The 14,713-nt window shown below is 41.9% G+C and overlaps 1 protein-coding gene across 1 annotated transcript in view; it reads left to right on the top strand.

Annotated features, from left to right (window-relative positions):
- The window catches only part of khdrbs3 (KH domain containing, RNA binding, signal transduction associated 3), a 79,632-nt gene that overhangs the window by 35,525 nt on the left and 29,394 nt on the right, over window positions 1-14,713 (top strand). The window contains exon 3 of the mRNA XM_084031890.1: window positions 8,842-8,958. Coding sequence (XP_083888016.1) covers window positions 8,842-8,958 — 117 coding nt within the window. The remainder of the gene's footprint in view (window positions 1-8,841; window positions 8,959-14,713) is intronic.

The raw sequence follows: 14,713 nt of genomic DNA, 5'->3' as shown, positions 1-14,713 counted from the left end.
GATTGCAATGCAGCACATAAGTCACATGTATAGAGTCCTAGACAGTCGACTTCACGATGACCTCCACACAAAGCCGCTTTGAGCGATAACACCGTTGCCACATTTGAGAGCACTTCAGCCTCGCCCAGCCAACGAGGAAGCCTTTCACGGACAGCAGCGCTCATTGGAGCCTCGGCTCGGCGCATGACAGGGATTTCCCGCTGGGAGCGCGATGGGGAGGCTGGCGTAAAAGCGAGAGGGGCCGCCCTTAGACGGGCAACATCACTCAAGTTTTCACCTCAGCCCTTCAGGGGGAAGGACAACGAGGAACCTGCAGTGTGTGGATCGACACACTGGAGGTGCATTCAGCCAAAAACTATGCGTTGTTGAATGCTGAAAAAAATCAAAACATGTGAGCACCGGAAATTTGTCTGGAGTGAGAAAGGAGGAAACAATCACCGATATTATGAAGAAGTGATTTTCTGCAAATGTTATCCTAAAATCTCAGATTTCATTTCACATCTTATTTCATAGTTTAATTGTTTTTTTGTCCTTAAAAACAACCCAATGTTTAATGTTGTGCATGCCCCTCTTCCACACACACACACACACACACACACACACACACACACACACACACACACACACACACACACGCACACACACACACACACACACACACACACACACACACACACACACACTAAGAGCCTCTCTGATAGAAAGGTATTTCTTCGATTACAGCAAACGTACATAAATGGAACCAGTGGGCGGCTCTTCCAGCCTTTTTTCATTTGCGTTCACATTCTTCTCTTATGGGATATGATGATGTCTTTTTACCAGATTGTGTTTTAGGGCTGCTGCCGTCTCGGGCCATTCACACACTTCTCCCACTCGACTGCGTCGCCTCTGTTTGGGACGGATTGAATTAGTCGTGCTGCTACTTAGAGCTGTCACAGAATTTAGACTAACTTTACAGCAGACGCCGTTCTTGCTCGAGAATACTCACATTTTTGGGAACAAACATCACTTTTAGTGGCGCATGCTGCCATGTTGGTGTTTTACCCGTGTCTGCCTGAAGAGAACTGGTGTTTAGTGGAAACTGATTTTCATATTTACACATCGTCCTTAACCACAAATTTGAATTAATTGATCTTTATGCTATCATTTCAAATATTATATATATATATATATATATATATATATATATATAGATTATTTATAGGGCTTCCTTTTTGAAAGTAAGCGCTGTGACCAAATTGACCAAAGTCTAATCCGTCACAACACATTGTGATGGTCCGAGTAGTCTGTGAAAGTTACACTGGTAAAGTGCTGCAAGTTTTTGGAAGCCAGCTTACATAGCTGTTGTGTGAATATAGATGACTATATACATATATAGATGTTCAGGAGCTACTTTAGAAGGGAAATATAGTTATTTTAAGGCTGTCGAATCAACACAAAATGCTCAATTTCAAAACCAAATTTAGTTCCAACGTGACCAGAGTGTCTTAGTACCTGCTAATCACCACATCGAAGCTCGGCTGGCTGCTTTTGCATCATCTCAGATATCAGACACATTACATCATCAGATATCGACGCACGCTCTGCTGGAAAAGCCGATGCTGCTTTTTTTATGGCGAGCCCTTACGGCCGTGTACGTACGTACGCAGTGTCATCTGGAGGCTGTTCCGAGTCTCCCAGGTTCACAGCTAAACAGATTTGCTTTGACAGCTTTGATAAGTGGAGCCACTAATACGCTGTTTAGAGCTCCAACAAGCCACCGGAGGAAGACAAATTCAATTTGTTCTATCTGACAGGTAGCAATGGCAAGAGTGATCGGTCTGACTCGAATGGGTTTTTTCCGCTCGAGCTTGCGAGCATCACCTTTGGGCTTCTGGCATTGAAGTGGCACAGAAAATTTCCCATATAGCTATTTAGCGGCACACGGGCGGAGAGGTTGAATCCATCCCGCACAAACATCGCTTTTTATCAAAGATGAAGGGGGCAAGGACGCCACGCGGAAAGTTGCAGGCGGCTGATTCTCCGTGATAGAACGGAGCTGTTCTTCGGCGATTAGTTTTTAATAGCAACGCTGATGAATTTCTGCACTGTTGGAAGATGAGTGATGGTGTAAAAAGTTCTGCGTGGATCGTTCTGGACTCTTCTATAGTGGGAGCTCTGCAGCAAACCAACCGTTAGAAGGGATTTTCTTTGAGACAAAGAATCTCAACAAAGTTTTCTTGTTTGGGAGCAAAGTGCCTGGTTGTGTTTGTTATTAATTCTACAGTTATATTGTGTTATGTTTTTATTTTGAAATTGGATTTTTTAAATATAATTTAACAAAGCATCTTCTTGCAAAATAATTGGTTATTTTTTTTTCATTAATTCTACGTTATATACAATTAAAGGATTCAAATTACAATAATATGTATTTAATTTTAACTTGGAAACCAATTATTAGTGACTATTAGTGCTATTTATATAGATTGCTTCCTGCTGATTTAACACCACTTAAAACTTTGAAGTTTTTGTTTTAACGTCGCTTTAGACTTTAGTTTGACCTAATCTCAACTTTTCTTTTTTGTTCCTGTGCTCAGGTAATTAGGATCAACCGACTACCACCTTACAATTAATGAGGCCAGTGGTCTTCATCATCATCAGAGCACTGAGCAAATCTGCAGTTTAAGAACATGTCTTTCATCTTTATTTTCTTATGACCTTTCTCAACACATTTAAGACAAAGCTTAGCAGCGAAGGAGGCCGTCGTTCTAACAAACGGCTGTTAAAGAATCCAACACTGAATGGAAACCTTCGACTACAGAAATAGAGAGAGCCCAAGACTTTTAAATCATGATTTAAACCACATGACACATAATGTCACACCTACTCAGGGACTAAAAATACCCCACCTTCTGAACAAGTGTGCACTATCGGCTCTCATCTGTACATTTCACCGCATCTGTGCCCCCCCCCCATCTTTTGGCAGAGCGCGCCGCGGGCCATTAGCGAGGCGTGAGGAGTCCCACTGGTTTATTTCCAGTCTCAGACTGTGGCTTTTTCTCTGCGCTGGGAGCGGTGATTTATCCTCCTGCTGTAGTTCCTGTCCTGCTGTCGTCAGCACAATCACTCTGCACCGGCTCTCTGCGAACACACACCTTTCAGCAAATGATGAAAAGATCTCAGATGTACCCCTCCACCCCCCTCCACCCTGCTACCACCCTCCCTGCTGCACCCCCTTCATGCTAAGTGTGATTAATCATACATCCTTGTGTCCGCTGTCTTTCTAATCACCTGCATGACTTCTTTTTTGTTCATCTCAATATGGTATTTTGTATGTTATTATTATTTTCTTTTTGAACTAACCCCACTAGCTTGTGATTAAGCAGCTATGATTATAGACAGCAGACAGTTTAATGACATGAACCAGCACAGGAGCCCAGGCAGGGTTTTTTTTCTTTTTTTTCCCTGTAAGTCACATAATCCTTTGCGATAACTAAAGCATTAGCTAAACCCCAGAGCATCAATCACAGTAGGAGTGGGACGGATTTTGATTTGTGATAAACAGCGGGGGATTAGAGTCCTGTGTTCAGAAGACTCTCGTCTTCGGAGGATCGTCCGTACGAGGAGATGAGGAAACGTTATCGACCGGGCGGCGACCGCGTTCCAACATCCAGATTAAGATTTCCTCCGTGGCATTTACCGGCATTAGTCCAACAATATGAAGTAAATCTGCATGATCTCTTCATAAATAGTCAGGAACTTTAAAATAGGGCGTGCTAATACCATGATGCCACTCTATTGTCTATTACACTGTCTGAAGTGGCTCAAGTTTGTAAAAAAGTTCTACCAACGGCGAGCTCCTGAGGGGAAGTAGCTTTTAAATACATATGAATGTATTTTTATTAGAGTTGCAAGATCAAGTATTACAGTCAAAAAATACCAGTTTTTCTTTTACCATAACAATTCAACAACACGTCAAACCCACACACATTGCACATTCGGGGCTTGTGGATGGTGTCAAAACAGTTCCTAGTCTTCACATATAAAAGGTTAAGTTTCATAAAACACGATGCACAAATAAATGCAGAGATTTGTTTCTGCATCTGAACTCGGGGAAAAAAATGCAAAGTGTCTCTAAAGGATACACCACAATCGGTTGAGATTCACAAATACATTTTCATTTTCCAATGTTATAAAGCCATGCAAATGTGTTTTGCATGATACAAATCCCTCTGCATTTATCCGTGTTGTACTGACACGAGTCACGTGATATTTTACAAGCTTCCTGTATTTGCATATTTTCTCAAAAGAATCGACACAAGTAGGTGAAGATTCACAAATATATTTCCTGCTAAGTTGATGCACAGAAGATGATGAAGTTGTTAGACTTTGCATGTGTTTGTGCATCATGTTTTTTTACAACTTACCACACTTGACACTTGTTTGTGAATACCTGAGACCGTTTTGATGGTACTTCTAGGGGCCCTTTGGGGATCTGATTTCTACACAATGACCAGGGAGGTTAATATCTAAAGTGTCAAAAAAGTGACTGCATAGGCATCCAACACTGTGAATATGTTCCAAAACATCTCCATGATAATCGCCCCCTCCCCCATTAAACCCGAATCAAGGTAAAAGTACCTCGCTAACAGATACTCATGCTGTGTATCAGCCGATACAAAGTACCGACAATATTGTAAAATAAAAAAGCCGATGGCAGCACAGCGCAACTGTTTTAAGAGCGGTGAAGAAGAACTGTGTCAAAGCTAACAGAGCTAACCAGTAAATAAATTCCTATTTCTAATAAATTAGGTGGTATCGATCGGTGCCTGGACTCCAGTACTCGCTGATACCGATGCCAGCATTTTCGGCAGTATCGGAGGCATTTCCGACACTGGTATCGGAATCGGAACAACTCCAGTTAAAACTCTGTGTTATGTTCTATATATGTAACTTATTCACCATTCGACCATTTACATGATTTAAGTAGCCACACATTAAATATACTATTTTCATTCATTAGCTACATTAGAGATATTCTTATTTGTAATCATGGAAATCGTGATATTAAAACCTAATATTTTATTAGCAGCAGGACGTTTCTAGTATAAACACACATTTGTTTACAAAATCTGACATTTATCTATAGAAATTCTGAATTTAAAATCTTTCATTAAAAGTGGGTTTTCTGGTAGTTCAGTCCGTAATGATGATTGTTTAATTATTCCTCCACTATGAATGTCCCCCTTCATTCTCGTTCCCCGATGCCCCTGGTTGTGTACGGTTGATAATATGATATTGGCAGCAACACAGTAGCCGCTTGTTCTCGCATTGCTTGTTCAAGCATTTATATTCATCAGCGTTGTTGAACTACAACTAACCTCCTGGACACTGTGTGTGAAACACAACCTGTCAGGATGGAAAACAGGTGCAGGGAAGTGATCCGGCCCTCTGCAAATCATTGTTCAAGAGACGACACAGCTCAGCGGCTGAGGCTCCATCCAGGTGGAGATGATGGATGAGCAGGACATGGCTTCAACTACATGTTTAAATACCTCCGTTCCCCCCGGTATACGTACTCCGACTCCTCTGAGGACCCTTTAGTCAATTTGAATACATTAGAGGCGGAGTCTCGTTTGCTTGAACTTAATATTTAATTTCTCCCGACCCAACGAGTCCTACTCAACGTATATATGGAAGTATTGAGGTATCAACAGGTTCTGATGTGAAGGTGGACACGTTCCATCAATCGATCGGCATGGCGATATGAAAATTTAATTAATTTCCATTTTATTTCTAGTCATATCACACCAGAAGTCATCTCAGGACACATTACACATTGAGCAGGACGAGAACACGCTCATCTTTTTCAGACTCAATGCATTTTCAAAATCCCAACATCACAATATGAAACTTTCATATGAGTTGGGATGAAAGAGAGAGTCGTGCTCATAAATACAAGCTTTTAAACACTGTGATGTGACAAGTCCTATACATATGTAAGTATGTACATACAAGTAGTCAAATAAGTACAACAGCATCAGAATATAAAAAATGACACCAAATATCAGTTATGTATGGACAATGTATGCATAAAAGCACTATAAGGTCCATTTGTGTATTTGTTGTTGAGGTAGAAGAAGTAATCTGTAGTATTGAGGTATTAGTCTGTAGTATTGAGGTAGTACTCTGTTGTATTGGGGTATTAGTCTGTAGTATGTAGGCTATAGGCTGTAGTATTGAGGTAGTAGTATGTAGTATTGAGGTAGTAATCTGTAGTATTGAGGTAGTAGTCTGCAGTATTGAGGAAGTAGTCTGTAGTATTGAGGTAGTAGTCTGCAGTATTGAGGTATTAGTCTGTAGTATTGAGGTAGTACTCTGTAGTATTGAGGTAGTAGTCTGCAGTATTGAGGTAGTAGTCTGCATTATTGAGGTAGTAGTCTGCAGTATTGAGGTAGTACTCTGTAGTATTGAGGTAGTAGTCTGCAGTATTGAGGTAGTAGTCTGCATTATTGAGGTAGTACTCTGTAGTATTGAGGTAGTAAGATGCCCTAAATATTTGAACATCCTTTTCTAGATAAAACGATCAAATAATCTGAAATAAGTTGATCAGAAATCATGAATAACGGATAAATACGTATTTTTGCACTGTTAATCTTCACGTCTCTACCACGGTATCGAGATCGACAACTTCTTCAATCCCCCCGTGATGATATTTATGATTCCCGTGATGAAGGCGAGTGTGTTCTCGTCCCATGCCCGATCCAAGGTTAGAGAGTGCAGGGTTTGGAATTAGCGGCGACTACGAGGAACGTATCCATGACCACAGGACTCCAGGCTGTAATTATGAAAGTGGAAGGAAAATACAACTGAGAGTTCAGCTCGGCCAGGATAGAGAAAAAAGAAAGCCAACACTTACTGCATTAGAGTGAATCACTAAAGCTCACCTCTCAAATCTCTCACCCAGGAAGCCTAATAAGCACTCGCTTTCCTGAGCAAAATGCAGGAGAAATATAGGTGAGGTGCCCGCTAATTGATGACCTAGATAGTTGAGGGAGACAGCTGTATAACTCACTGGTAAAGGAAAACACGGAGCGGAGGGGGGGTTGCTCTCCCTTTTGTCTCCCTGACCATCTCCAGCTGCTGCTGGTGGAATTACATTCGGCAAGACTTTGATGGCTGTCTGCTCGCAACACGCCTCGACATAGTAATGCATAACATTTGGGCTTTTACGGCTAAAAAAAAGCAGCAACCTTGTGAAGTAATCTGAGCTCAAACGTGCACATTATGATAATATTACACATTGAACATTTATATTCAGACATGCAGTAAAAAATGCAGCTCAATGGATTCAGGATTTGAACATTCGGTTAACATGGGATTTCTTAAAATACTGTATATTTTCATGACATCGGCTCCTTGATGTAACTGTCAGTTTATCACATTTGTGGGTTGAACTTCTTGTTATATGTTATTTATTGTTCTGTCTGCTGTTAAAAGAGTCAACTTTTACATTTCCAAGTCTATTTCCCGGCCTCGGGGAGTTAGTTGTGCGTTTGTGTCATGTCTTTCTGTCGCTCTGGAGGGGGATTTATCAAGGCTGAGAAAAGGCTGACATCACTGAGCTAACTGTTGCATTGTGGGACATATACCTAGGGACTTAGACTGGGGATATTTTGGCTTCTGCTGCAATCGATTTTGAAACCATGTTTGTGGGACTGTGATAAGAAATGTGTGATGTGAGTGAACGATGAATGGATCAGTGAAAGGTTGAATCCCCTGCTGGGCCAGTGGGTTAAAGGCAAAAAAACACAAAAAACTTGGCTGTCTGTCGGTTCCACATATTTCCCAGCATGCACCTTTACTACCACATCATTAGTGTGGAAGTTTTCAGCGTGAATGAAGAAGTTGCAGCTGTTTCATTGAGCGTCATGATGGGTTCAAATGTGTTTTTTATTAGAAACTTGAATAAATTCAGTTGTCATAGCAATAGAAATAAGATAATAGAGAGCAAATGATGACCTTATTAACAAGCTCCAAGCAACTTCTGATACATTATCAAAACTATTAACACCAATACTTTGTTTAATCAAAGTCAAATACCATCACATATTTCCTGATTATTTGAATTATGTGGGTTTTTATGCAATTAATCATTGAAGACAACAACAACAACAACAACAGAGTGAAAGGATCACATTAAGAATATTTGACTATTTTTTCAGGATATTGGGGGGAAAAGTAAAAAAATTAATCAATATCAGCAGGTCAGACTTTGTAGGAATCTCTAGTTATTTGATCAATTAGACGTGTTGCAAATATAGACTATTAATTATTGCATATAACAAGTGCATTGTGGGATGTTTTGTCTCATCCAGGTTAGTTCAATCAGTAGAAATGCCGACATTCAGAGAAATGTTGATGACTTCTATTCTTGTTCTATTTAAAAAAAATATTTATCTTATTTGCATATTCGATTTGACTGTTATATGTTGACTTTATCTGCAGTTTAATAATTTTATCTCATTACTGTAATAAAAACGTAAAGGACACCAGACTTTGTTGAAAAGATGATAAACCTGAATTATTAATGATGTAGATTATAAATAGTGTGACACGTCACAGGTGAAATACACTAAAGTAGATCGTTAGTGTAAATGTACGTTGTTATACCTTCATGGTAAAGAACCAGCTTTATTGATAAATCAAGAGTATTGATATGAATAGAACAAAACGTTCTCCTGTACATAATCATCAATTTAAAGCTAATTTAATGGTTTTGGGACACTCTGCTGCTAAGTTTTTACTGTCTCCAGTCGCTGGTTTGCTGTTCATGTCAGATTCTGGTTCTCTCTGTTGCAGTTTAACTTCGTGGGTAAACTCCTCGGGCCTCGCGGGAACTCGTTAAAGAGACTACAGGAGGACACGCTCACCAAGATGTCCATTCTGGGGAAAGGATCCATGAGAGACAAAGAAAAGGTAACGCTCTTTTCATCGTTTTGTTTTATTCCTGAGGTGACTCTCTGCTCCAAAACGTTGTTCTGACAACAAATATCGGGAACAGATCTGTCGTCAATTCACGTCAAATCTGTTCTGTCACTAAACTTTCAGGAAATGTATCTGAAAAAAACATTTCCATGATATTTAGTTTATCATCATGGAAAAATGACTTAAATATGAGAATTTAACAATTTATTGATGAATGATTCATGTTGTTGCTAAACCATATCATTGTTGAAATCTGGTTCATACGCGTTTTAGACTATTAGAAATCGAACCGTTTCAAATCAGCTTGAACTCAATTATTCTCCAAAAATGTGAGCAAATTAAATGATTCAGATGTTTGAACTCTTCACTTTTACCACGTTTGTCTCATTTTAAATCACCCTAGAAACGGCGTTTGATTGACAGCTCGTGGGTCACATGCCGTTGTTGAAAAAACACTTTTCAACAAGTTTATGGAAATGGATTTCTTGGATCACGGAGCAGGCCTGACATCTTTCAAAGCCTTTTCTCTCTCGCAGTAAACAAAACACAGAGGGACGACAACGTCATCTCAATCTGTGGCTTTGATTTCAGAAACAGGATAATAAAACATCGTCATGATTTAAACATAAACTGGAAACTTTGACAGAAAACTTTAAATTTCAAAGCTCAGTCCGCTGTAACGACGGCGGTGATCATGCATGAGTACATAAAGGGGAGATATCAGCGGCGGCTCTTTAGCGGAGGAATTGATTGCAGGCCGGACCGTTAACGGAGAATGAATCCACTTCCCCCGGCTTGTCTGCATCTTCCCCTCTTGTTTGTCAGGGCTGATTTCTGCTCTCACACAGCACATTCATTCTGATTACTGTGGAGGCTTTGATGGGCCGACTCCTCTGGAGGACGTGGAGAGAAGAGAAAGGATGTGTCATGGAGATGTGCTGACCTCGGCAGCCCTTACCTGTCGGCACAAACCCACCGCGGGATTTATGACTGACAGCTTTCTGTCGGGGACGCCGCTTCCTCTTTTATATGGAGGGAAGAGGGATGCACCTTCGCTACAAAGCTATCACTTTATCTTCAGCTGCTTGCTGACGTTCTTGTTTCGGCCCAGCAGTGTGTGTCATCAGATTTTTTATTTTTTTAGCGCTTGAAATTCCTCGTGTAGGTCACGCAGTCGATCCACTGCAGAGCGGGAAAAGAGGGATCACTCAAGGTGAAACCAGGTGGCCACCTCCGGTTCTGAAGTGCCTTAATCTTTGGGGCTGGGCTACTGTTGCTACTGTTGCTACTGTTGCTACTGTCGCTACTGTCGCTACCGTCGCTACCGTTGCTACTGTTTCTACTGTCGCTACTGTCGCTACTGTCGCTACTGTTTCTACTGTCGCTACTGTCGCTACCGTCGCTACCGTCGCTACTGTTTCTACTGTCGCTACCGTCGCTACCGTCGCTACTGTTTCTACTGTCGCTACCGTTGCTAATGTTGCAACCGTCACTACTGTCGCTACTGTTGCTACTGTTGCTACTGTTGCTACCGTTGCTACTGTCGCTACTGCCGCTACTGTTGCTACCGTTACCACTGTTGCTACTGTCGCTACCGTCGCTACCGTCGCTACCGTCGCTACTGTTGCTACCGTCGCTACCGTCGCTACCGTCGCTACTGTCGCTACTGTTGCTACTGTCGCTACCGATGCAATTAGATACAAAGTATAGACAACTTAGCTGTAAAGTCTTGAATTGTAGAAGAACTCTTCAGACCAGAAGCCAGAAGGATCCATAAGAATTAAATTTTTGCGGAGTTGTGTTCATCAGATCCACCCGTCGCTCCTCCGCTGTCCAAATATGGTCACGTCTGTTCACTGGTTGCAAAAAAATATGGTGAAGGGCAAAATCCAAATACTTCGAAACCGGAGACCATGAACCAACGGATGACGTCATGATGACCACATCTGCTTCCGTCTATCCGTTTCTATTCGTACTGATGTGATATATAAAGACTATAATATGCACACAGTGTTGTGGAAGACGTTAGCTTTGAGTTTTCAGAATAATACAGTATACTGTAGGCGTATGAACTGCACTATGAGCTCTTACGTTTGGCTGTAAGGATAATTGCTCAAATATTTGCTGCTACACGACCTTGATCTTCGTGTCGACAAGAACAGGAGTGCGGAGAGGTTGAAAGCTGTCGGCGGCGGAGCCTCGCCGTCTGGTTACGGCGCCGCCGTCGAGCCGTCGCTGTCAAACAGGATGATGTAAAGGTATTGGCGTCTCCGAGCCCCTCCTCCTCGTTAGCGCCATGATTAACTCATCCGTTTTCCTCCCTGGGACTTGTATTCCCGCTTTAATTTTCCCGATAGAGAAAAACAATCACTTCGGTTTCACTTTCGGTATTAAGTCCTGCATCAGGGTTTAATTGCGAGCTGCAACACCTTCGTCGTCTGTTCTGCATGTGTGAGAGCATCACCCCAAAAAAAGAACAAAGAAAAGGCACCCAGCTGTGTGCGTGCTGGCAAATGAATGACAAGGTCCATTATTATGTGAAGAGGGATGATATGATTTAAATCACATTAACCAGGCTATAAATTACTAGAGATAAAGTTCAGGGTAGCACTTTGAAGCAAATTACACGTTTTATTGTGCTATCTAGTTTACTTAATAAGTCAATCTATTGTTTTATTGTTTCGTCATGTCTTCATCGTTACACCTTGCGACGGGGGAACCCTCTTTTCTTTTCTTTTTTCCTCCTCAGGATTTTTATTGTTGTCTTCCCTCAAGGTTTCCGGTGGTTGTCGGGTAGATTAGCTTTGTACAGCCTTGTAGGATTTAAGGACTTCCTGTGTTCATGTCTGGTTTATTTGGAATGAGTGGATTGGATGGAAAAAGCTGCAGCCATTCAGTGCTTTAAACAAATCAAAGAATCTATAAATCAATTCTGTACATTACTGATACAGCCTCTCTGGGTACACTGGACAAGCTGGAAGATAGATTTCTTCAGAATATATAGAGTATATATATATATATATAAAGCGAATGTCAGCAGTGTGGATGAACGAGGCTGATATGAGTTTTGCAGTTCATATCACAGAATGATAAAACTCCCATTTTAATTTCATTTTAACGCTCGGAGCTCATCTAAGCTCCGTCTGCAGGAGCGCCCGGGTCCAGCATTGTGGCCCTCCTTCTGTTTCCAGGGTGAACGGCTTTTCATAAGCAGATTTTAAAAAATGAAAAAAGTAAACAGGAGGGGAAGATGCTGCCAGCAGATACAAGGAAAATAGACAGCTGTAATCTCCCGCTGTCGGCTGCTTAGCTGCAATAGGACTCCACTGGATCACCGGCGCTTCTTATCAGCATGAGGGGGGGAGGGGCTCCGATGTATGAAAGCTGCTATTATATCTACAATACCATATGCAAATGATGCGGTCACACATGCAGATTGGGTTTCACACAGAAAGAGGTATTACATGGACACTCTGCACGTGTTAAACAGACGGCCGAGATGGAAAGAACAGATCTTTAAAGTGAAAGGAAGTCCTCAGATGACGCACGCTGACATGAGTCTGGTTCCTCGCCGGATGATAGTTGAAGCACACGATGATAATGATTGTTTTTTATGCAAATATAACAAGGAGCACATGAAAGGGAGTAAGGAGAGGCAGATCTGGGAGCAGTCGTCTCTTTCTAACACCCTGCCTACGCTCCCTCCTCGACACCGGCAGCTCCGCCGGTGCCGCCGCGCCGAGGAACCCTCCGCTCGTAAAAAAAAAGCACAGATTTATGGGGGGAAATTAACATATCATTAACATACCACAGGCACTCTTAAAAGAAGGTTATTTATAATTAGGTGACATCAGAGACACGGGCTTGCATGGCAGCTAGAGAGGGAGCTGGGGAAGAGGAAGTTGCAGCCATTGGAAAGACTTTTTTCCTTTTTTTTTGGTCGGAAAAGAGAGAAAGTGGGGCGCCGAACCTTTTTGTTTCCTTTGTGTAATGTGGTGGGAGACGTTTGGGGGTTCTGCTGTCCTATTTCTGGCCATCAATAACACGATGCTGGCCTGTTTCTGTCGGGCCTGAGTGGCCCGTGCAACCCCTCGCTGTTTACACGCTGTGTTTCTCTGTTGCCGTCCACGCCAGAGCGGTGTCTGCTCTACTTTCACTGGTTTGAGTGGATACTAACGAAAAAACAAATGCATGCTCTTTTTTACAAGTTGTTTAAACCTAGAAAATGTGTCATTTCCGACGCGTTGACACCTGCTGTGGCGGCGACGGGTGATCGGATTGAGGTTTGAAACTCAAGCGAAGACAGCGGAGTTGTTGTCAGTCATCGAAAACACCCTGATGGAGGAACTCCTGAGTTTGAGTTGCTGAGTGTAGTGCAAGGAAAATATCTGGGGCGGCAGTGGCTTTGAACAGACTTTATTTTGGCGGCGGCGGCAGCAACAACATGTCAGACCTCACAGGCGGACGGACATCTTGCATCCGACATCACAGTCTGTGAAACTCAAGCGTAATCGACGGTAATCCAGGAATTATGTTTATGAGTTTGTTAAAACGTTTTGCAGCCCATATTGATAAAAGGTCCTTTTCCTTAAAAAAGAAGCATGCCTGGATATATATCTGCTTGGTTTAACACAGTCCGACCTTTCTGGATTACGTTTCTCCTGCCAAGAGCACCGGTGGTTTGATGGACACCAGCAGTCACTCCTGCTTCAGTGTTTTTAAATATGGACCCCGTGGATCGGCTATAGATAGATACATGCAGGAAATGTAATATCGTGTGTTTCAGATGACATTACCTGTCAAATCTCTGTCCGTCGAGCAGCCGCTGTCTTTCTGTGATGGCCTTTCACCGGTCCGGTGCACAACTAAGTGGCTGGAAGAGTGTCGTGTGGATTTGGTCCGATATGAACACGATATTATGCAGAATTTGACAGAAAGTGAACTGATTTCCGTCCAGGTCGTAGGCTGCCTTCAACCTGCATTAGACCCTGCATCAGCTCCGAACCCCTCCACGACCTCTAACAGGATAAGCAGTTACAGATAATGGACGGATGTGTTGATCGGAATCACAGACTCCACCTTTAAGGACAATTAACTGCCAGTCAAGTAAAAGTTGTCCAATATATTTTTCTTTAGACTCTCTTAAACAAGCCTCTTATTTAGGTAGTTAAAGTCATTTGTTGCAAATAAATCATATTTGACCTTATGATTCCACCGAAACTACTGTAAGCAACAGATAATAGGCCACCAAATAATTTAGCTTACATAAACACAATTTTCAAACACGCTCTTTTACTACGACTCTTGACACTGCTAATATAAAGCGATGGTTACTCTTTATTCAAACGCAAGACACTGTAAACAACACATTTGGTTTAATCTTGCCTCCCAAAGTTGCTGAATTTCTTCAAACAGAGCTGAAAAATACAATAATATTGAAGAGCATGAGATTTGTTGGGAGGACAGGCAGCTGTGTGAGGACAAAAGCAATCGGGGAAATGTGACAGCCGCTCACGTTCACGAGAACCCGCATGAATATGTTGGGTCTTTTTGTAACTCTCCATCACCGGAGCGTCATCCTCATTATGTAACAGTCATAGGAGGAAATAAATCAGTATATCCTGTAGTAGCCGTACATCCTCCACAAAATACAGGGAAGAAAAACAAAACAAGATAAATTGTTGCTGACTGTGACAGCTAACTCACGCTCGTTCCCCAGAGACAGGATATATGAGACTAAGCAGTT

This window comes from Eutrigla gurnardus (genome assembly GCF_963514095.1).
Source record: "Eutrigla gurnardus genome assembly, chromosome: 17".
In the NCBI taxonomy this organism is placed as follows: Eukaryota; Metazoa; Chordata; class Actinopteri; order Perciformes; family Triglidae; genus Eutrigla; species Eutrigla gurnardus.
This window is presented reverse-complemented; position numbering and strand designations above follow the sequence as displayed.